General features: G+C 33.1%; 3 protein-coding genes across 4 annotated transcripts in view; 2 read left to right on the forward strand and 1 right to left on the reverse strand.

Moving 5' to 3' along the window:
- LOC127513165 (colorectal mutant cancer protein) overlaps positions 1-3,606 on the forward strand; it is a 107,196-nt gene extending 103,590 nt beyond the window's left edge. Inside the window, exon 18 of the mRNA XM_051894768.1 lies at positions 3,570-3,606. Within this exon, the coding sequence (XP_051750728.1) occupies positions 3,570-3,591 (22 nt within the window). The 3' untranslated portion in view covers positions 3,592-3,606. The remainder of the gene's footprint in view (positions 1-3,569) is intronic.
- An 883-nt stretch (positions 3,607-4,489) lies between these two features.
- On the reverse strand, positions 4,490-9,630 carry LOC127513170 (myosin regulatory light chain 2, ventricular/cardiac muscle isoform). Its single transcript, XM_051894777.1, has 8 exons — positions 9,013-9,630; positions 8,778-8,920; positions 7,910-8,002; positions 5,847-5,922; positions 5,242-5,346; positions 5,065-5,143; positions 4,890-4,938; positions 4,490-4,811 (listed from the first exon to the last, which is right to left on the reverse strand). Exons 2-8 carry the CDS (start codon positions 8,778-8,780, stop codon positions 4,707-4,709), a joined length of 510 nt encoding a protein of 169 aa, XP_051750737.1. The 5' UTR covers positions 8,781-8,920; positions 9,013-9,630; the 3' UTR covers positions 4,490-4,706.
- Positions 9,631-13,495: 3,865 nt separating this feature from the next.
- Positions 13,496-24,274, forward strand: LOC127513166 (homeobox protein cut-like 2). 2 transcript variants are annotated; one of them, XM_051894771.1, is made up of 13 exons: positions 13,496-13,648; positions 14,239-14,387; positions 14,798-14,829; positions 16,901-17,069; positions 17,158-17,216; positions 17,293-17,341; positions 17,665-17,710; positions 18,820-19,293; positions 19,604-19,684; positions 20,869-21,327; positions 22,768-22,947; positions 23,045-23,282; positions 23,641-24,274. In XM_051894771.1, the coding sequence occupies exons 2-13, from the start codon at positions 14,385-14,387 to the stop codon at positions 23,861-23,863; spliced, it is 2,013 nt and encodes a 670-aa protein (XP_051750731.1). In that variant the 5' UTR covers positions 13,496-13,648; positions 14,239-14,384; the 3' UTR covers positions 23,864-24,274. The 2 variants fall into 2 exon arrangements, with proteins under 2 accessions (XP_051750731.1, XP_051750732.1); XM_051894772.1 differs by having other exon boundaries at positions 14,239-14,322.
- Positions 24,275-24,769: the final 495 nt, after the last annotated feature.

A 24,769-nucleotide genomic window follows, 5' to 3' on the forward strand; every position in this document is an offset into this window, starting at 1 on the left:
TTTTTAGCTGTATAATATTGATATAAATAATACGTTTTAACATTATTTTCATGACAACTAACCGCATTCTCCTCGTCAATGCAAAAAAGAGTGAGGCTTTATTATGTCATTTGTAAAGTATGGCTGAGGGAACATGTTGATAGATGCTCAGCATCATATTTCATCATCTCTTCTTTTAGGAAATGGCGTTTCAGCAGCATCCTGGTCTCGTTGGATTGCATAAAGAGCACTGACACAGCGACAGTGTTTTATTTTATCTCCATAGCAGCAAAACAACATTGTGTCTAAGAGGTAGATAACATGATTTTCCCTCTACACTTTTTTATTAGAAGTTCTTTTATTATAATTCTCTGAACAAATAGAAAGAGATTCAAATATATTTTACAAATTATAAAAGTGAGTTTCAGATTGTAAGTGTTTCTCTTCTGATGAAAGGATGTTTGTCACATATTCAGACCTGTGCTGTCCTCTAGTGTTTGTCGCCTGTCATGGGCAGTGAGTTTCCTTTCAGTTCAACTTCTTTTATTCATGACTGTGAATTTGAATTACAGAAAGAATTCACTGAGTTGCAATTCAAAGAAATTCAACACAGCCACACAACAAAACACACACTACCAGTCAAAAGTTTGGAAACATTACTATTTTTAATGTTTTTGAACGAAGTCTCTTATGCTCATTAAGGCTGCATTTATTTCATAATAAATACAGAAAAAACAATAATATTGTGAAATATTATTACAATTTAAAATTATGGTTTTCTATTTTAATATAATTTATTCCTGTGATCAAAGCTGAATTTTCAGCATCATTACTCCAGTCTTCAGTGTCACATGATCCTTCAGAAATCATTCTAATATGATGATTTATTATCAATGTTGGAAACAGTTGTGCTGCTTAATATTGTTTTCAGGATTCATTGATGAATAAAATGTTAAAAAGAACAGCATTTATTCAAAATATAAATCTTTTCTAACAATATAAATCTTTACTATCACTTTTTATCAATTTAACACATCCGTGCTGAATAAAAGTGTTAATTTCTTTCAAAAAAAAAAAGAAAGAAAAAAAATGACTGACCCCAAACTTTTGAACGGTGGTGTATATTGTTACAAAAGATTTCTATTTTAAATAAATGCTGATTTTTTAAACTTTTTATTCATCAATGAATCCTGAAAAAGTATCACAGGTTATAAAATAATATTAAGCAGCACAACTGTTTCCAACATTGATAATAAATCATCATATTAGAATGATTTCTGAAGGATCATGTGACACTGAAGACTGGAGTAATGATGCTGAAAATTCAGCTTTGATCACAGAAATAAATTATATTAAAATAGAAAACCACAATTTTAAATTGTAATAATATTTCACAATATTATTGTTTTTTCTGTATTTATTATGAAATAAATGCAGCCTTAATGAGCATAAGAGACTTCGTTCAAAAACATTAAAAATAGTAATGTTTCCAAACTTTTGACTGTAGCAAAAAAGAACCATGACAAAATAACACCCTGATATGTAGAATATATTGTATATACGGCACCATGAAAGTTTTGTTTTCAGAACATTATATAAATAAACTGAGTGGGAACAAATACATATTGTTATCATAATATAGTGAGTAAATTTGAGCATTCTGGGTAATGAAGTACTCTTCTATCATGGTTAATTTTTAGTGCAATATATCAATCAGATGCACATTTCCACATGTTTCATTTCAAACATGACTTAATAATAATATAAGATGTTTCTGTATAACCCACATGTTGTGTGGATGAGAACATGATTATGGGTAATTCACATTGAAAATAAAAAGTATTATTTAAAACTAAACAGCAGTTATAAGGATTTATTTAATCCTTACAGCAAATATAAATGTAATTTTCTAAGTATAAAAACAATATAAGTCAATGATAGAAAAGCTTATGACACCAATATGATGGATGGGATGGAGGATGATTTCTTAAAAATACTGTCAATTTCAAGGTACACTATGTAACTTTTGGCCCTCTGGTGGTTAAAAAAACTGCATGCATTTTGTGGAAGAACATTGTTTTGATTGTGCTTCAGCTCTGTGTGACTGTGTGGATGAATATGAGCTTCACAACAGATCATGCTGTATAGTGAACTCTGTTAGAGAGCTACATATGACATTTTATCTGTTCAATAAAAACACCATCATCAAATCAAATCATTCAAATCCCTCAGTTCTTCTCGCCATCTCTAAAGAGCCGAGCTAATGTTGATTCTTGTTTTATTACAAGCTGTCACGTTCTCTTTTCGCCAGCAGACTCTCCTCTGTTTGGCGTTTGTTTAAAGGGTTAGTTCACACAAAAATTACATTTCTGTCATTAAGTACTCACCCTCATGTCGTTCCACACCCATGCTGGAACATGCTTTCCAGAAGAGCTTTAACAGCTCACGCTTCGGTCGCTCAACAACAACAAAGCTGGAGAATCTCACGCAGCCAAAATGAGGATTGTCAGTAACGGTGTTCAGCCTTACATTGTTCAAACCGGAGTCGACACTGATGGAGAGACTCAGGAAGAAGTTACAACTTTTAGACGTTTCTGAATGGTTAGTGGATAAATTTATGTAGTTGCTGTGGAGTTGATTCAACTCATCCACTAGCATGTGCCGTCATGTTAATCTTTTGTGTTGAATTGACCCTCGTTTGTGAAGCAGTCCGGTGTAAAATGACGGCATGTCAACAACACTCTACTACAACAACTCTTCCTCTTCTCTAAAGCAGCCCAACATGGCCCCACCCCCTTTGTTGTGTGTTCTTGGGGGTGGGGTTTATGTAAATTTTAGGGTTAGTGATGTCACCAACCCAAGAAGCTTGTTGTAGTTCCTACCAACTGTTTGTTGTAGTCGAATTCTGTAAAAGAAAATATCTCCCTTTGCATTGAACTTTGAGTGTCGTAACTTTGCAGATGTTGTTTATGATCAAACAGCAACATTACACACTAACTAAAGTTAAAAAAGTCAAATCATAATCAACCACCCCTTTAAAACAAGTAATTCCCTGGAGGTTGGAGATCTAGCGGCTCCATGTCGACCTTTCTCGCTCGTTGTGACGACTGACCTCTGCCACTCCCACAACAGACGCTTGTCAAAGCAGCCGGAGCAACTTTTCTCTTTTCAATTTTCCGTGAAAACCATCCCGTCAGGTCTTAAATATAAACACTTATAACAGGCTTTCCATAGTGAATCAGGGTAAGACATAAACACGTTTTGGAAGAAGGATTGCTGATGAATTGACTCATTTAAATTTTAATTTTCAACAAAATGGCAGTAAAAAGGTTTTATATATGTATATTTCATAATGTTTCAGGGGTAAAACTACAATAATGTCACAAACTGCAATTTCAACTTCAGCTCCTCCTCTTTCATACAGATGTTCTGGAGCAGAAGGATTGTGACTCTTTAAAATAGACTGAGGAACAGGAGCTCCTGACCCATAATCCTCTGCTCTTCAGCTCCGGTCTGTTTCCAACAATACCAACCCATCCAGCCCCTGGATTAACACCGACACACTGTGTGAGATACTATGACTCTACTAGAGAGAAGAAGGAGAACACTTGACACATGAACTCAGGAATCATTCATGTGCTGCAGTCTCTGTTTAATACAACAGCAAACATCACTAATACAACATTGTCATCTTATATCACATAATGCACTGCTTCTCTGCTTCTGGTTCCATTAAGAACCCTTAACATCCATGGAATCTTTCCATTCCACTTAAGGTTCTTTAAAGTGGAAAAATGTTGAGAAAGAACATCTTTTTTTTTTTTTTTTGCATAGAGTTAATCAAGGTCCTGTGGGACATCCGACACCCGAGTGTCTGTCCTGGAAGGGACGTCCCGAGCCGCCAGTGCTGTTAATGACAGCGGGATCAGACAGAGCTGCTCATTGTCTCGGCCGCCGCATTAAGACTGTATTAGATTACAGGCCGCACACAGAAATAACACTGCAGGCTTTGACTTTATCCCAGCAGAAGAAAAAAGTACTGCCACCTGTTCTGAGAGTCACTCAGTGAGGGGCAGAAATCACCCGCATGATGATCAGTGTCTCTACCTGATCCAAAGATGATATTCTCTGATGTCACATCCTGTTCTGAAGAAAACTCTGTTACTTTCAAACATGAATCTGCTCTACAACACACCCCCTCCTGCTAATTGGCTCACTCTCCTCCCCCATCATGAGTGGACACGCCCCCTGCTGATTGGCTACAAGTGTCCAATCCACTTTCAACAGTGTTTCTCAGAAATTGCTTACTGCACCTTTAAATCTTTTATTCAATATATTATGCCTTATGGAGGAAACATGAACATGTACTGACACACACATTATATATATATATATATATATAGTAGGTATATATTTGATTACTCATATACTTCTGCTTGCTGTGCTAGTTTCGTGTCTCTTGTATCACAACACTCTTTCTTTTCACACAATAAAATTATTTACACTCAAATCAATATTTCATGTCAATTTATTTATTTACCCATACCAATATTTTTGTAGGTAAATGCTGACAGGTAACATGCCAAAGGTGCAAACAGAATATTATACATTAAAAGAAATATGTAACTTTCAGTAACTTTGAGCTCAGTCTCAAGCCTGTCAATTATAAACCAGTGGGCGGGTACGAGCACACAGGGAACGCCGGGATTGGCTGAGGACTGAATGAACTATTCCTGGTCCTTCTCCTCTCCGTGAGTGATGATATGGACCAGATTCCGGTAGTCCAGGTTTCCCGCAGCATCTGGAGGGAATGCGGTGAACATCTGCTCCATCTGAAAATGACACGACAGTCAGCGGTGCTGTCACCGTATCCATGGCAACTGTCAATCATCAGACATCAAACGCCTCACCTCCTCTGCAGAGAATCTGTCCGCCTGTGTGGTCAACATCTCAGTGACACTGAAGAGAAACGGTTCAATGAAATCAATCGTATTTCAGGTCAAAATAAACTCAAAATTGGCTGTTTATTGTCTTAATAAATATGCATTTAATGCACAGATAAATAGGATAAAAAAAACAACTTACTATTCCTTCTTCAGGATTCCCTTCCCTTCAGGATCAAACACTTTGAAGGCATTGAGGATGGTTTCCTCTGGATCGGCACCTGTAATGAAACAAATCCCCATCAAACTCTCTGATTGACAGATTATGAGTTAACTTTTCAACATGTCACATGTTCACGGCCATGCTGGAGAAACCTGCCTTTGAGTTTCTCTCCAAACATAGTGAGGAACACGGTGAAGTTGATCGGCCCCGACGCCTCCTTCAGCATCTCGTCAATCTCTTCCTGTTTCACATTAAGCCGTCCTGTCAAAATACAGAAGAGGAGCATGATGGGAAATGGGATTTAACACATCTGTTAATGCATTAACTGCTTAAAAAATTATATATAATTTTGTATTTTCAAAAATGTAAAAAAATAAAATAAATTATATATATTTTATTAAAATATATATATATATATAACTTGTAACGTATATATATACATTATTAAATTATTATATTTTAAATTATATTTATATATATGTATATATAATTTAAAATATAATAATTAGATAATATATATAATAAAAAATAAAAATACAAAATTTATATATATATATATTTATATGTTATATAATATATATATATATATATATATATATTTATATGTTATATCTATCTATCTATCTATATATATACATATATATATATATATATACATATATATATATATATATATATATATATATATATATATATATATATATATAAAATTCTGTATTTTTAAAGGTTTTTAAATCAAATGTAAATAATAATATATATACCTAGAGCTGCAAATGTGTCTCTCAGGTCATTCTTGTCAATGAATCCGTCTCTGTTCTGGTCCATGATGGTAAATGCCTGAAAAAAGAGAGAAGAACAACAAATTAATCCCAGAGGAAAAGGTTATTATCATTAACTAAAACTACAACCATGAAAAGTATTTTCATTACTTGAAATAAAACAAACATACGGAGCCCAGCACATGACATGCACATGAAATATATATATTGTGGCCACGATTTGAGAATCCTTTCCCTTGTTTTAGGAAATCGTGGCCACGTTGAACTAATTCATTCCCTCAAAGTTACTAAACCTTTAACTAAAATTACAATGAAAATAAAATAAAAATAAAATTTAATTTGAAAACTATAATAGTATATCAGTGATACTAAAATGACACCGTTTCAAACTTTTCTGTATGTTTAACTGTAGGATCAGCTTCATCTGAGATGTAACTACAGTTGAATGTGGAAAGCAGCTCAGATCATTTGGTCTTGTGTGAATCTGATGAGAATTTGAGACTATTTGAGACATTGTCGAGCTCCTGTCACACAATGCCACGCATGAGCCAGTTATCCTAACAGAATTCAGTGAATCTGGTATGTTAAGGAGTGTCACTATAAATACATATTTCAGCCCTCAATAGGGATCAGACAGGAATATCAGATTCCACAGGGAGCTTTACAGAAAGACACACTCCCGACGCACACCACAGCAGCTGCGCTCTTTAAAGGAGCGGTTCATCCCATAATGAAAATATCCTCCAGTGCTCCTCGGGAAATACTGAAATGAAATGATTGTTCTATATTTTACTGCGATAATGTTTTGTATGTAATATTTTGTATTTTTAGGGGATTCTATGGTACTAAATAATATTTATGCAGTAGTTATAATCCATTTATTCACTTTTTGAGCAAAGACCTGAAAATGAAATTTCCAACTTAAACTCTCAAAAATCTTGAATTATTTGGACCACAGACTGAAGTTTGGTCTCTTTTTAAAGAACACACTTGGCAGATCATTGCGGAAGTGAAAAAAGAAAAAAATGATATTAAAAAATGATATTAAGTTATAGAGGTTTAAGTTTATTGTTATGAAAAATGCACAAACACACCATTTTTATTTAAAATATATATTTTTCAAAGCATGTTTTACTCTACAACTGCTAGAAAATCAAAGCCATAAATCTAAACAAGCTGTTCAAATTTAAGGTTGAGATCTCAAAAAATGAGCTTTCAGTAAGATTTAGTTTGGGCGCATTACCGAACACTTCCACTAGATGAAATCCGTCTCCCATTCATTTCCAATGCGCACGTTTTTGACAGCGAGGAGCATTTAACCTTTTCGAATCATGTCCATGATTTTTTTGTGCGTTCACATAGCAAGTGCCAAAACATTTACCAAGTTTCGTACCTTTCAGATGAAGCACAAACTATCTAAAAAAAATTACAAAATGTAAAATGACCAAAGAGCACCAGATTGTTATTTAAATTGATTAAAAACCAAATAAACTTAACTAACTAAACTGAAACTGCAAAAACTGAAGCTTGGCATCACTGATCAAACCTGCTGAATATGCATGAATGATATTTGAGAGCTGCACTGGACAGGAAGTGAATAACAACTTAAATTTGGGGCTGATTCTCACACAGAGCATCACATGACGCCAAAAGACCTCCAAAAGACTACTATTATGAGCCACGTTTTGTGTTTTTTGGAGTCTGAAAGCCACTGTCTTCAAGTCATACAGGTTTGGAAGAACATGAGGGTGAGTAAATGATGACAAAATATTAATTTTAGATGAGCTACACTCTTAAAAATAAAGTTCTTTATTGACATTGATGGTTCCATGAATAAACTTTAACATCCATGGGACCACTAAAGCTTCTTTATAGCAGAATATATTATATATTTGGTTCTTTTTGTTCACTGAAGGTTCTAACCAATGATTATTCTGTGGCATCGCTGAGAAAATGAAGCTTTATTTTGTAAGAGTGTATTTCTTTAAAGAATGACAGAGATGTTAAGCTGATATAGAGACAGACGTAAAGGAAAGCGATCAGACCTCTTTGAACTCCTGGATCTGAGCCTGTTCAAACATGGAGAAGACGTTGGAGTTCGCTCCTTCTGCCGACCTCTTCTTTGCTTTCTTGGGTGCCTGCAGAAATCAAACATTCAGAACAATTTTCCCAAAGAACTCAATTTTAAAAAGTTCGATTCATTTCCATTAATCAGTTCAAACCGTCAATGAATCAATTACAAACTCAGATTCAATGATTCAATTTTCAAGCATCGCTCAAAAGTGGGGCATTTGTCAACAAGGGAAAAAAAGGAGTACGTTAATATGAAGGAATTTTATTTATTTATTGATTTTATTGATTTTTCACAGGTGTTTTATAACTGTATTTTGAATTACGCAGTTTTAAGTAAATGTCCATAAACTGAACTGATAATTTTCTGTTTTGTTCCTACGCTTTTTTTTTCTTCATACAGCGCATTTTCATATATTAAAATGTATATTTGTTATTATGTATTGTTATATTGGAGCATGATTAATTATGATTCTTCCTTGTGATAATTTAAGAGAAAACAGTTGGAAAACCTTGATTATTTTAACCATATTTTGACTGTTTCGGTTCTTACATCATTTTTTCACAACAAACACAACATAAGCGCAGCAAATAAGATGCTAAAAATGACATGAACACTAATTTGACACTAGAACATTTTGTAAACAGAAAATGTACATTATTCATTGATTCATTGCTGGTAACTTTTGTTTATCATCTGAAAATCGTCAAATATCAGCCTATTAATCACTCTGACCGATATATTGGTCTATCTCTAATTAAAATCCAGCAGAATCCCAATGTCCATCCAGCCCCAGTGATTCCCAAAGCATCTCTAAATCCCCAGTAAATCTGGTTACTCACCATGACCGCTGCGGGACGGACGGACGGAGGCGCACAGAACAATGAGGGGATCCCGAATGCAGCTGGACAATGGGGCGCGGATGGATGGCCTTTTGTAGATTAGCCGTGCTGATGTCTACTGGCCGATATAAATAACACATGCCCTGTTTAGGAAGTGACAGGTAGATGATGATCCGTCATACACATACACACACAAGCCTGATGTAGGAACAACAGTGGTTTAGAATGACAGGACCTCGTTCTCTGGAGGACAGATGGAAGAAGCATTCAGCTGTTTGGTGGTGATGCCTGTCCAGATCTCTCCTCACCTCTCTTCCTGTGGAGTTTATTTCAGGGATTTGGTTTGAGAGCCCAGTAAAGTTGAATGGACTTTCAGAGAGTCGCACCTGATAATGTTTTTACAGCGCATCGGGGTTGAGCATCATTCAGAACTGAGCTGAAGATGAAATCAAAACTGACAGTTGCAGTGTTTATCATAAATGATTTATTTTAAATTCATGTTCCTGGTAATCTTGAATCAGAATCTCTTCTCTTCTGTGATGACGAGGGCGGGGCAACCTGTCACTCACATGAGATCCACCAATAGCAAACCACAACCATCCAATCAATTCCACACAGACAAAATCAAGCCCCGCCCTACATTTGTTCTTGTTTGAGAAGCGTTTCACTCGGATATATGTCACAATAGAGAAGAAAAGATCGCAACTTCTGTTTTATTCTGACTTAAAACTCCAATTAATTTCATTAATTTGCACTGAACTCCAATTGAGGGGGCAAAATACAGGACGCAGAAATTTACTCCAAATTTCAATCAAGGAAGTAGAACTGTGTTTTAATAACACATTTAATTTTTCAGTATGAATTAGGGCTGTCACGATTCCTCAATTAAATTTGAGTACTTGATTTTAAAAAATCCTCAATTGCAATTTGCCGTGTCAAGTAACCAGCAAAATACCGGAAGTAGCGCATTCGTCATGCTGTTTATGCAGTTTTTCTTCGACTACCTTGTGAATCGATGCCCCCAGAGCATGACTGCCACCTTGTGGATAAACTAATTACTGCAACAACAAAAAAAATGTACTCTTCCGATGACGCAATTCGCGTCACACGAACTGTACGCTGACCCTCGTAGTGAAGTATACTTTGGGCTTAAATGTCCCACTTCAGACCTCAGTGAGGTCCAGTCATCACACGTCACGTTCACATGTTTACCACATGATTTAGCCATGACACAATGAAAGAATATCATGTTTTTGTGTCAATTATGGCAAAAACATCATAAAATCGCTTTGAAAACAGCTGACGACAAGCAAAAACGAAGGTATCATTACATAAACTTTATGTCTAATGTTAAAGTTAGTTTTTACATTTGTGATTCTGGACCACAAAACCAGTCATAAGTCACACGGGTATATTTGCAATAGCCAACAATACATTGTATGGGTCAAAATGATCGATTTTTCTTTTATGCTATTAAGTAAAGATCATGTTCCATGAAGATATTTTGTAAATTTCCTGCCGTAAATATATCAAAAATGTATTTTTGTGAGTGGATATGCATTGCAAAGGACTTCATTTGGACAACTTTAAAGGTGATTTTCTCAATATTTTGATTTTTTTGCACCCTCAGATTCCAGATTTTCAAATAGTTGTATCTCGGACAAATATTGTCCTATCCTAACAAACAAAACATCAATGGAAATATTATTTATTCAGCTTTCAGATGATGTATAAATCTCAATTTCATGACAGGTTTTGTGGTCCAGGGTCACATTTATGCTCATTGGAAGTGGACTTGCTGACATCTTGGAAGTTACATCAAATGATGCGTTGATAGATGTACCCCTAGTTCACACACCAAACGTCCGACTTTGAGTGGCGTTCCAGATGTTATTTTTTAAAAGGAGGTGGGAAAAATCCAAATTCCGATCTGTCTGGACCTAGTTCACCCAAAAAAATAAATTTCTGTAATTAATTACTCACCCTCATGTCGTTCCACACCCATAAGACCTTCATTCATCTTCTGACCACAAATTAAGATATTTTGATGAATATCCTACATAGAAAGCAACATAATCAACACTTTCAAGGTCCAAAAAAGTAGTAAAGTCATGGTTAAAACAGTCATGTGACTGCAGTGGTTCAACCTTAATTTTATGAAGCGACAAGAATACTTTTTGTGCGCAAAAACAAAATAAAAATAACGACTTTATTCAACAATTTTTCCTCTTCCCTGTCAGTCTGTTATACAGTTTATGTTGAAGAGCTTCTACATCCGAACGCCGACTCATTATTGGCCGGCTCCTGCGTCACCATCACACGCATGCGTCGTGCTGATCACGTGATCAGCTTTGGTCAATACTGAGCCGGCATTCGGACGTAAACACGGAAGCTTTCACTGTGCATCACCTGTGTAAGGATAATGACAGGGAAGAGAAGATATTGTTGAATAAAGTCATTATTTTTATTTTGTTTTTGCGCACAAAAAGTATTCTCGTCTCTTCATAACATTAAGGTTGAACCACTGCAGTCACATGACTGCATTGACCTTGAAAGTGTTGATTATATTGCTGTCAATGGACGAGTCATATACCTCTCGGATTTCATCAAAAATATCTTAATTTGTGTTCTGAAGATGAGCGAAGGTCTTACAGGGTGTGGAACGACATGAGGGAGAGCAATTAATGACAGAAATTTCATTTTTAGGAGAACTAACTCTTTAAGGTAAGGCGATCGTTATGCCACAATATTTACTTATTTAATAAATTAACTTTTGTGGACCATGGAGATTCAAATTCACACTCATGAATTGAAAGATGTTTCTTAAATTGTGAATTTCAGCTGATCCTCTGTGTTATTATGAGACCCACATTATCCCATCACTTCTGCTGTACACAAAAGGAACAGAAGTAAATCATGTCAGGGTGAAAGTCAGTGTCCCAGACAGATTCCCGTCTACATACCACATATATTGACCTGTCTGTAGCACAATGCACGGCTGGGACAGTCACGCATGACATGCATGTTCACATGCCAAACTCATTACCAATGGGATGAAGGATTCCAGCAGCGACGATGACCTGTCTGCAGTCACAGAGCGCGTATATTCATCTGAGGCATCTGGAGACAACAAATGTGTGACGTCAAGTCACCTTTATTTATATAGCGCTTTTTACAATGCAGATCGTGTCAAAGCAGCTTTACAGTGATAGTGTCATTGTCCAGCTTAAGTAAGTATTGATTCATTCATTCCGTTGTAAAAATCATTAGTTATTAATTTACTTCATTTATCTATACAGCAGCTCTGGAGAAAACAGTGATGTCATCGTCCAGCTCTTCTTATCTCTTATACAGCAGATGAAATCAAGGTTATATATAACAAATCAGAGCGTTTCTTCTGTTAAACAGCCTCAGGACTAGCAGAAGTGTCTCAAAATCTAATTCTAGTCAATTTAATTATATTTCATGTAAATTTAATTTTATGCTCTTGTGGTTTAGTTTGTGATATGTGCAATATAAAGCCACAGAACAAATGATAAAATGTAATCGATACACATAGGCCGGTTTCTAGGTCTTTATTTATATTCCTCCGGCTGTGCTGTGGAAAATCAATATTGTGTTCTGTGAGCTTCAAATCAAATCAACACGATCAATAAAACCAATAGCGACAATCAATATGTCATCTGTGACCCTCAAGTATAATCCTCATTAAAATAGCCTGCAAAAGTGGGGGATTTTAGCAGTTCAGGTTTCCTAGTCGTTTGAATTTTGCTCGGGATCATAAAAATGATGACGACATACACTTGAGAAGTGAATTCGGCTCTTGAAATAGGAATTATGACAATGACATGAAAGGGTTAGTTCACCAAAAAGTGGAAATTCTGTCATCAGTTACTCACCCTCATGTCGTCCCAAACCCGCAAGACTTTTGTTCATCTTCGGAACACGAATGAAAATCTTTTTAATGAAATCTGAGAGCTTTCTGTCCCACAACTACTACTCTGATGCTTCAAAAAGCTCATAAAGAGATCGTAAAACGAATCCATATGAATTGAGCGTTTAATCAAAATTTCCTGAGGAGACAAGATAGCTTTCATCAACGCACACATCAGATATTATGGTAAACAGAAACTCAAGCAAGTTTGTTTGACATGCGAGAACCAATGTTACGCAGCACGTTTGAGCTTCCGCAAGAACTAATGAGGTTTGTTAGAAGTTCTCGCGCGTCAACCACCAACGGTTGATCTTCTATGTTCACTGATCAATGTTTATATGTAAATAAATGCCTACATTCAATCAGTTTATCATATAAAACGATCATGCCTCGTTAGAATATTTGGACTAAACCACTCGATTCATATGGATTAGTTTTACCAAAGTCTCCTCACTCGGCGGCCATCTTGGAAACGCCTCTCGGTCCTGCAAGAGCAGCTTCGGGGAAACATCAAATTCTCCAAAACTGTTTGCGAAGCTTTCGATTAAATTTCATATTTGAAATCACAAATGAAATCTGACAACAACTGTCTCATAAATTTTGTTTCTAAATGCTCGAATCCCGACAAAAAAAACGGCATTTTTCAGACTGGATCAAGCTAATGCGTACACGTCTGACAGGAACCGGAGCTTCTAACGGCCGCCGCAGTGACGCGTGACTTCACCAATCAGCGATTGGCTCTTTTTATTTGGAAGGCGGGACTTTTTCCGCCATTTTGCGCGTTGCACTTTCTCCCATTTATAAAAATACGAGTCCGTCTTTCTATAAATAAAATGTTTGTTTTTACCACGATCTCTTTATGAATATTTTGAAGCGTCAAAGTGGTAGTTGTGTGGACTGTCTCGAATGAATCTTACGGGTTTGTAACGACATGAGGGTGAGTAATTAATTACTTAATTTTCATTTTTGTGTGAGCTAACGTTAACCATGGAAGATTATGTTTTGGAATGGAATACTGCACACTTTGCAATAATAATAATAATAATAAATTAATGAAACATGCTGTAGAAATATGCTAGAAGGCTGCTATATAATGATTTTAACAAAATCCTCACACATTGAAAGTCATTTAAGTGTCTTTATATGGCAGAAATAGCAAGAGAAGTATGCTAGCATGTTGTTATGAATTCAGAGTGAATCAAACTAATAAAATCATGTGTCACTATTTGAAACAACATTTTGCTAATATTTGTTGACATATAATACATTTACATGAAATTCTATGTTTAAGTTAATGGAAAACCTACATGGAATATTTGTATTTTTATACATGCATTTATCACACTGAGAAAAATGAAACTAGGTGATCAGAAACATCATCTAGAATATACACATTTGCTGATGCATGAAGCTAAGTGCATCTCTGCTCCAGATTGATTGATAGATTGATTGATTGATCCGGTCTCCACCCCCGCCAGCTGCTGCCTATAGATCTATTGATGAATTGATTGAGTTCTTTGTTTGCAGGTATTGATTGGTTGGATGGATGTGGCCATTGGTCATTGGTGTTGGCTGTATTTGTCCCTCCCCCCGTCTCCTCTCTGATCTGAGGTTAGTTTGGTGAAGCAGCGTCTCTGTTCACAGACATCATGGAAATACATTAAGATCAAGATATGGTATGAGCTGTTTCAGTTTTTATTCAGGTTAAATGTTTGTGTCTGTCACAATACAGTATTTGTATATGTTAGAGGCTGTAAATGGTCACAGTTTTCCAGCTTTTTACCCTGTATTTTAACCAGCTTTTGTGCAGTTTCTGTGACATTGTTTAAAGTACAAATATTTATATGCAAGTCAAAGGTCAGTTCAATGGAGTCATAATCTTTTTCTTTGTATATATATTTGCAATATCCATGACTATACATATATTTGACTGAAACAACAAACAAGTATTTTAGTTTCTGTTTCTCAACAGCCTCAAGTAATGTCTTACTAAAGCTGTGTGACGTGAATCAGGTGCTTTTGTGGCTTTTGTTTAGTGTCTCATGAGTTTTGAGCTCCTCCATCCATCTGCTGTCTTTATTTACAGGACTTCTGTGTGTTTACTGCAGCATCACCACGGTAAGACTTTGATCATTGTTATATCAGAGGCGTATTTACATATTTTAAAGACTAAATACAAATGTAAATATACACAATATTACTAAATGTAAATGTAAATATACTAAATGTATTACTAAATATAAATGTAAATATACACAATATTACTAAATATAAATGTAAATAAATATACTAAATATATTACTAAATATAAATGCAAATATACTAAATATTACTAAATATAAATGTAAATATACACAATATGACTAAATATATTACTACATATAAATCAAATATACCAAATATATTACTAAATAAAAATGTAAATAAATCTACTAAATAAATATAAATGTAAATATACTAAATATAAATCAAATATACCAAATATATTACTAAATATAAGTGTAAGTAAATACTAAATAAATATAAATGTAAATATACTAAATATAAATTAAATATACCAACTATATTACTAAATATAAATGTAAAATATATCAAATATATTACTTAATATAAATGTAAATATCCTAAATATATTACTAAATATAATTATACTAAATATAAATTAAATATACCAAATATATTACTAAATAAAAATGTAAATAAATCTACTAAATAAATATAAATGTAAATATACTAAATATAAATTAAATATACCAACTATATTACTAAATATAAATGTAAAATATATCAAATATATTACTAAATATAAATGTAAATATACACAATATGACTAAATATATTACTACATATAAATCAAATATACCAAATATATTACTAAATAAAAATGTAAATAAATCTACTAAATAAATATAAATGTAAATATACTAAATATAAATCAAATATACCAAATATATTACTAAATATAAGTGTAAGTAAATACTAAATAAATATAAATGTAAATATACTAAATATAAATTAAATATACCAACTATATTACTAAATATAAATGTAAAATATATCAAATATATTACTTAATATAAATGTAAATATCCTAAATATATTACTAAATATAATTATACTAAATATAAATTAAATATACCAAATATATTACTAAATAAAAATGTAAATAAATCTACTAAATAAATATAAATGTAAATATACTAAATATAAATTAAATATACCAACTATATTACTAAATATAAATGTAAAATATATCAAATATATTACTAAATATAAATGTAAATATACACAATATGACTAAATATATTACTACATATAAATCAAATATACCAAATATATTACTAAATAAAAATGTAAATAAATCTACTAAATAAATATAAATGTAAATATACTAAATATAAATCAAATATACCAAATATATTACTAAATACAAGTGTAAGTAAATACTAAATAAATATAAATGTAAATATACTAAATATAAATTAAATATACCAACTATATTACTAAATATAAATGTAAAATATATCAAATATATTACTTAATATAAATGTAAATATCCTAAATATATTACTAAATATAATTATACTAAATATAAATTAAATATACCAAATATATTACTAAATATAAGTGTAAGTAAATACTAAATAAATATAAATGTAAATATACTAAATATAAATTAAATATACCAACTATATTACTAAATATAAATGTAAAATATATCAAATATATTACTTAATATAAATGTAAATATCCTAAATATATTACTAAATATAATTATACTAAATATAAATTAAATATACCAAATATATTACTAAATATAAGTGTAAGTAAATACTAAATAAATGTAAATGTAAATATACTAAATATAAATTAAATATACCAACTATATTACTAAATATAAATGTAAAATATCAAATATATTACTTAATATAAATGTAAATATCCTAAATATATTACTAAATATAATTATACTAAATATAAATTAAATATACCAAATATATTACTAAATATAAATGTAGATATACATTATATATACATTAAATATAAATATACTTTATACAAGTGTATATATAGTAATATACAAGTATATTACTAAACAAATTAAAAGTATCAAATATATTATTAAATATAAATATATTAAATATTTATTAGTAACTGACTGAAGCTGATAGCGAGACGTCATTTTCAGCTCTGACGGGCAGGAGATGATGATGTTCGCCAGCAGAGATCGTGACATTCAGCGTCTGGAAGAGGAAGTGCGAAGACTTCAGCGGCTGCTGCAGGAAGTGCAGGAGAGAACGGCCAATCACATCGCACTGCTGCAGCAGCAGCTAGCCAATAAATCACAGGACATAGAGGTAGAAACATTTCTTTATGGTGAGTGATTTATTGAAGGAACAGTTCACTCATGTACTGCTGTTGTTTATGCACACGTCTGCATGCTAGAGACTCCAGGCCAAGTTACAATCACAGCAGGACTATGAGAAGATCAAAACAGAGCTCAGGTACTACACAAATATATTCATCAATATATAATCATCAATAATATGGTATTAAAAGTGTCTTTATTGTCATTTTCAGGACTCTACGAGCGCTGACACAGACGGCAGATGATCCTCATGTTGTGTCGGTAAGAGAAACACGTTTTCACTTACGTTTTAGCTTATGTGTGGCAAATGGCATAGATATAAAATGTGTCAGGTTACATGCTGCTTTATCATTTATCAAAGCGTTCATATAATGTATCAATGAATTTGATCATGAGGAATTCAAAACAGCCTAAGTTTAGAATCACATACTACTGTTTCTGTCATATACTGTATTTATATGTCAGAAATAGTAAGTATGTGATTCTGAACGTGAGCCGTCTGGGGCAGCGCCATCTACTGGTAAAAAAAAAAGGTCATAAAATCACATTAGTTATTTAAATGATGTATTTCTGTTCTCTTTTAGGTGTCCTCCCCTCCATCAGATGTCAGTAACGTCTCTGTTGATAATGGTGACTGTTTCATCCTCTTTTATTACATTCTGTAATATTAATATTTCAAAAAAAAAAGTTAATATTTCAATTAAACAAAACATTCACATTTTCATGGTTCTCTGATGTCGATTAATGGTCACATGACATGCAGGGCAACAAATAAAAAAAAAATAAAAGTCTAATTTTAATTTATTTAAAAATATTTAATCTTTTTAGTGTTTTATTTTGATTTATTTTATTTCGAATTAAATATTTCAGGTTTTTGTACGTTTTATTTTGATTATTGTTTTTTAAATATTTATTAATATATTATTTATAAATATTTTATATTTTTCTAATTTTAATTTATTTCAAATAAAATAATTTCAGCCTTTTTGTAAGTATTGTATTTTAATTGTTTTTTAAATAATTTTTCTAATTGTAATTTATTTCAAATGAAATATTTCAGCTTTTTAGTATTTTATTTGATTGTTTTTATTTTTTAATTTATTTTAATTTATTGCAAATTAAACATTTCAGTTTTTTTGTAAGTTTTATTTTGATTTGTTTTTATTTTTAATGTTTGTTTTCTAATTTTAATTTATTTAAAATATAGTATTTCAGCTTTTTAATGTTTTATTTTGATTTTATTTTTTAATTTATTTCAAATTAAATATTTCAGCTTTTTTGTAAGTTATGTTGATTATTATTTAATGAAATTTTTTTCTAATTTTAATTTATTTAAAATAAAATATTTCAGCTTTTTAGTAAGTGTTTTATTTTGATTTGTTTTTATTTTAAAATATTTGCTTATTTAAATTAATTATATAATATAATATATATATATATATATATATATATATAATATATATATATATATATATATATATATATATATAATATAAATAAATAATTACTAGCTTTTCATCAACTCGCAAACCCCTGTTTGGGAAACTGGTGTAATGTGGCCTATTTAAGAAACCAATGTACTACATAGTAAAATCTAATTCTCATAGAAAGAGAAAACAGAATAAAGTAAAACTTCATTTGCTTTACAAAAATGCAGTAAAGGTGTTTAGCAAAGCTGTGACAGTATATTCTGTTATGTCTGATCTGTTAATACCTTGTGAATCTTTGCTTATTGTCAGATCATGTGATCCAGAGGGAGCTTCATTACTTCCTTGGAAAAGAGGAGCCGTTGAGTGAATCCTGCCCTGATATCTCTGGACTTCCTGTGGAAAACAGGAGATCACCATCATCATCATCATCATCATCATCAGTAAGCCTCCATATGTTTATTAAAGAAGAGAATGACTCTGACGGGGATATCAACTGTGCCGTGGAGTCGGACGGGTTCATGGACGAGGATGAACGTGAGTTTGACACGGCTAGAATAGCTCAGCAGGTCAAAGAGGCGCTTCAGCAGCAGAACATCGGTCAGCGTGTGTTCGGTCACTATGTGCTGGGACTTTCTCAAGGAACCGTGAGTGACATACTGGCCCGACCCAAACCCTGGAGTAAACTGACCAGCAGAGGACGAGAACCCTTCCTGAGGATGAAGCACTTCCTGTCCGACGAGCACAGCATCCACACACTCCGCATCATCCAGGAGAGACTGAGAGGTGAGATGACTGACAGATGGATGGAGGAGTTCTCTGTTATAATTCTGTTTCATATCTAAACATGACAACGGCTCTCTCTGGATCAGAGCACAGATCTGAATGATCGGACTTGTGAAAGGGTTAATAGAGCCGAATCGCTGTAATTTAGGAAGATCACACAGGTGTTTGAATCAAGATTGCGATCTTTTAACGATTAGTCATGCAGCTCTTGTATCATTTATAAAGTGTTTTCAGCAGTGTGCATCATGAACTCAGTGCTGAAGCTTCACTACATGAGGCTGATCTCTGTGTCTCTGTCTCGTTACTGAAGGCATCGTCCCGTGGGTTCGTCCTCCAGAGATGAGCTCAGATGAGGTGATCAGGAACATTCTGGATCAGAGCCGACTGGAGCGTGAGTTCAGACTCCGCTATATGATACTTTAAAACTATTATTATTCTTTGTATTAATTTATATGGCTTATCGTACATCAACTTAAATATTGTATTTATATATATTTTTATATTTAAATAATATATTTAAAGATGTTTAATGGATTTATGGTTTATTTTTGTTGAAATAAAAAAGTTTTTTAATATTTTATTTTGAGTTTTTTTTTTAGTTAACTATAATAACCCTGATTTACAAATGTTACCTGGGCAAGTATGAAATAAATAACTTTAAGTTTAAGTATAAAAATGGAAATAAAAATGAATTGAAGCTATGTAAAAATATTTTTAAAAATGTGAAAAATAAAATATTTTATTTCAGCTAGCTGCCAAGGCAACACTTCCGATTTTCGTCTAGTTTAACGTTAAGTACTAAAATAACTAAAAATTAATAAACTGTCTTTTTTTATTATTTAAAGTTTAGTTACCTAAATGTAAAAATAATAAAATTAATACAAATTAAAAGTAAAATTAAATAAAAATTAAAAAATAATACCTAAATTGGAAATGTTGCCTTGGCTACTAACTAAAATAAATAGCCTATGTTTAAGTTGAAGTACTAAAATTACTTAAAGCTAAAATGGAAATAAAAACAAATAAAACTGTAGAAATATAACAAAATCAGTGAATTCTAAATTTGAGGTTTTGTTAATGCCAACAAAATCGTAAGATTAGCTGAGATTCATTATGTTCAGATATTCATACAACAAAATATTCTGTGGGCCATGAAAATTTTGTGAGAATCATTAAAAAAAAAAAAAAAAAAACGCTGGCAGGGAAAGAGTTAAAGTGTAACTTCACAGATTTTCAACCCACTTTGTGTTGTTGTACTTCCACTAAACTCACTCCCGATAAATGTTTACTCTTTAAATTCTTGCATCCAGGAACAATACAAGTCAACACCATTATGACTAAAAGTTTGCTAAGAAGTATTTCCTACTAAAGCAAGGCGGTATTTGACTGTTTAAGTGTATCCATAGCAGACTGGTGGGAGTGGCCTTGGACGGCAACATGCCCAGTGCATTATGGGTGTTGTTTAGTTTTCCTACCTATTTGGCAAAAGGGAAGACGACAGCCTTTTTCTGTTTTCTCTAGTCAGGTAGCACCGATTTCATTTTTAACCCTTTCTGAATCTTTATGGTGTTTCAGTGATGGATGTGGACAGCAGGTCTCTGCGCGGAGGAGACGTATCAGAGGACATTATCAGAAACATCCTGCATCAGGCCGAACATGAGATGCAGCTCCAGTCGCATGTGACGAACGAGACAGCGCGCAACACTGTGAAGCCGGAAGAGGTGGATTATGGGACACTTAATCCCAGTGTTCAGTCGCCATCTGATTTTGTCCAAAGCATCATCCGAAAGGTCAAATGTGAAATGGATGTAGACACTCACCCCTCAGCTTCTCCAGCTTCTCTGTCCTCCATCAACCGCTCGTTCCGGACGCTTCCTGTGGATTCGGGACCGAGGACGCAGGCGGATTTCCAGCTGGTGTGTGTTGAAAGCTGTGAGGATGAGAGTCTGACCGGCCTGGATCTTCAGTCACTGGAGCTGGACACCAGCAGCATCACACAGAGAGTGAAAGAAGCTCTCGCACTCAACAACATCGGTGAGACGGAGGGTTTGTGTGCTCCACATATAAAGCAGATGATAGAGAGATATGTTTTGATAACGTTCTCATTAGGTTGTGAAAACGTTATTTCTAAACATTCTCTGAAAATGTCCAGTTTTTAAAAACGTTTCTGGGTTGTGAAAACGTTATTTCTAAACATTCTCTGAAAATGTCCAGTTTTTAAAAACGTTTCTGGGTTGTGTGAACGTTAAGGTAACATTCCATTTTTCAAACATTATGGAATTGTTACTTTTGAATGTTCTCTGAACGTTCTGAAACGAGTAACATTTAAACAATGTTGATCAATGTCCAACTAAAACGTTTCATGAAATTTTTATAAATTTTTCATAAATTTTTCTTGGTTATACAAACATTCCATTTGATCATTCTTCAAGCATTATGGGAACATTACTTTCTCTGAATATTCTGAAACAAGTAGCAACATTTTAAAAAAACAATGTTTTCTGTATGCTGGGAAACCTGATCATACCTACAGACCAGAAGCAGTGATGTTATTGTTTACTAAAACTATTTAAAATCATGTTCGGTAATTGAAATAAAGCTCATATAAAATAAATTATTCACTATTTTGTTCCTCAATTTGCTAAATCATGCACACTATTTATTATTTTCTCTTGATTTGCTAAATCGTGCACACTATTTACTATTTTGTTCCTCGATTTGCTAAATCGTGCACACTATTTACTATTTCGTTCTCTTGATTTACTAAATTGTGCGCACTATTTACTATTTCGTTCTCTTGATTTACTAAATTGTGCGCACTATTTACTATTTCGTTCTCTTGATTTACTAAATCGTGCGCACTATTTACTATTTCGTTCTCTTGATTTACTAAATCGTGCTCACTATTTACTATTTCGTTCTCTTGATTTACTAATTCGTGTGCACTATTTACTATTTCGTTCTCTCGATTTGCTAAATCGTGTGCACTATTTACTATTTCGTTCTCTCGATTTGCTAAATCGTGCGCACTATTTACTATTTAGTTCTCTCGATTTGCTAAATCGTGTGCACTATTTACTATTTCGTTCTCTCGATTTGCTAAATCGTGCGCACTATTTACTATTTCGTTCTCTCGATTTGCTAAATCGTGCGCACTGTTTACTATTTCGTTCTCTTGATTTGCTAAATCGTGCGCACTGTTTACTATTTCGTTCTCTTGATTTACTAAATCGTGCGCACCATTTACTATTTTGTTCCCTCGATTTGCTAAATCGTACGCACTAAATATTTGTGTAAGTTTATAATATGCTTTCCCTTAATAGATAAAATTATATTTCTGAAGAAATTTTATTAGAAAAAATCATCATAAATGGACATAAAATGTAGCAAAAATTCTACATTTACAACTGATTTATTTACCTATATTTTCTAGTGCCTCACCTGATGATGATGATGATGTTGTTGGTTTGGCAGGTCAGCGTGTGTTTGGCGAAGAGGTTCTGGGTTTAACTCAAAGCTCGGTGTCTGAACTGCTGTCTCACCCCAAACCCTGGACTAAACTCAGTCTGAAAGGAAAGGAGAACTTCATTCGGATGCATCGGTGGCTCCAAGACCCTCACAATGTCCAGAGACTGACCAAGATTGACCAGAGAGGTAAATAAATGTTTGGTGGAAGGAATATTATTCAATGTGTGCATGTGAACGTTCTTTATCTGAATGGATCTCATTCATTAGTGTTCAATGTCTGCAGCTCGCCTCAAGCGTGATTCACAGAGGACGTTAGATGGACACGGGTTTTGTCTTGGCGATCATACAGGAGCGTTCGAGGCGGTCAAGAGGCCGCGTGTGGTGCTCAGCGTTCAGGAGAAGGATGCGCTGCGAGCGGCGTATCAGCTGGAACCGTACCCATCTCAGTACACCATAGAGAGACTGGCGTCACAGCTAGGTCTTCAAACTAGTACCGTCAGTAACTGGTTCTACAACTACAGGTTGGTAACAGCTTGATCTCTGGAAATAAAACAGTTCAGTCCCAAATCGAGAATCAGGGAAAAAAATATACATGACACAAGGGGCTATATGTAGATTTCAGAAAGCCTTGTTATTAGCGACACCGGTGGCCGGTAAGTGAACTGCAGCCAGAAATTTATTGCGACTCCTTCACATAAAAATCAGTAGACAAGCTTTCATAAACAACCTAAGAAGTTGGGTGAAGGTCTTGTTTTTTAAGTTTCATTACAATCTGTTCACACATTGGCAATAAAAAGCGATTAATACATGAGAATTCTTACATATAGCCCTTTTAAACCTGCATAAGAACTAAATGTAATGCTTTTTCTCTGTTAACAGGTCTAGAATCAGACGAGATGGTTTAACTGAACCAGTTCAAACCAGAACAGTTCAAAGTCCAGCCAGTACAAGTCCGGTTTCAAGCAGTTTAGTCCCGATCAAACAGGAACCCAGTGATCCTGAGATGGAGGACGACACACAACGACACACTCGTGTTTCTGTCGCCGTACAGGCCGTCACGAGCGTCAAGACAGAGAAAGTTGAAGATCCGGCGTCTTTCTGAGCTGTGAGAAGAACGAGGTCATATGATGAAGAAAAATCTCAGGAACAAAACTAGATCTTCACCAACTTACATTGTCCTTGACTCATCAATTTCAGTATATTTATCTTTATTTCATTCATAAATTTAATTAGGAGAAAAAGTGAACCCTGATTGGCCAAATGTCTATAATTTTTTTTTTTTTTTTAGTATGGCTGAATAATAATTGTTTGTTTGATAACTACTCATGTCAGTTCACTTATATTCAGTTTGGTTTGGAGACTAAATGGTAAAGGATGGAATGTTAAAGTTTGCTAATAAATAAGTCACTTTTGGTGACTGATAAAGTTGAAGTCTAAATCTTATTTTTTACTTTTTGTTTTGTTCCAATTGTGATGTTGATAAAAGCCCTTTTAAATATGTAAATACAAATGTTTTAAATAATAAACAATGTATTTTTATTAAAAGAATCTCCAATAATGATTGCACTCAAGACCATAAATGGTGGGTTTTACAAATACATTTACACTTACATGAAAATAGCATAATTATAATATTATATATTATTGTATTATACTTATTCATATATACATATAGTTAATAAATAATAGTATTTTTAATAACTGCAGTTAATATGAATAAATATTAATAATTATTTATATAAATCTACATTTATTTTAATTTAAACGCATCCTAACTCTGCTAACAGAACAATCATTAAAATACTATTTGTATATTTAAATGTACTTAAATTATTGAAATAAATTTAATAAATTAATACATATGTATTATTTATTAGTAGTTGCTATTAATATTAACCATTCTTTATTAATAAATACTTATAATTTACATGTAGTTTATTTATTTAAATGTCTCCCTAGTTTTTTTTATTTAATATTATTAACTGGAAAAAGTGTCAAAATACAATAT

Source organism: Ctenopharyngodon idella, chromosome 5 (genome assembly GCF_019924925.1).
Source record: "Ctenopharyngodon idella isolate HZGC_01 chromosome 5, HZGC01, whole genome shotgun sequence".
In the NCBI taxonomy this organism is placed as follows: Eukaryota; Metazoa; Chordata; class Actinopteri; order Cypriniformes; family Xenocyprididae; genus Ctenopharyngodon; species Ctenopharyngodon idella.

Bases quoted from the DNA above. Each gene is read 5' to 3' on its own strand.
- LOC127513170 (XM_051894777.1), bottom strand. The intron at 5,923-7,909 runs GTCTGATCGCTT...CTCTTTTTTCAG, and splicing joins AGATCCAGGAGTTCAAAGAG to GCATTTACCATCATGGACCA. The intron at 5,144-5,241 runs GCAGGTTTCTCC...GTTTCATTACAG, and splicing joins GTTTGGAGAGAAACTCAAAG to GTGCCGATCCAGAGGAAACC.
- LOC127513166 (XM_051894771.1), top strand. The intron at 17,217-17,292 runs GTACTACACAAA...TGTCATTTTCAG, and splicing joins AAGATCAAAACAGAGCTCAG to GACTCTACGAGCGCTGACAC. The intron at 23,283-23,640 runs GTTGGTAACAGC...CTCTGTTAACAG, and splicing joins AACTGGTTCTACAACTACAG to GTCTAGAATCAGACGAGATG.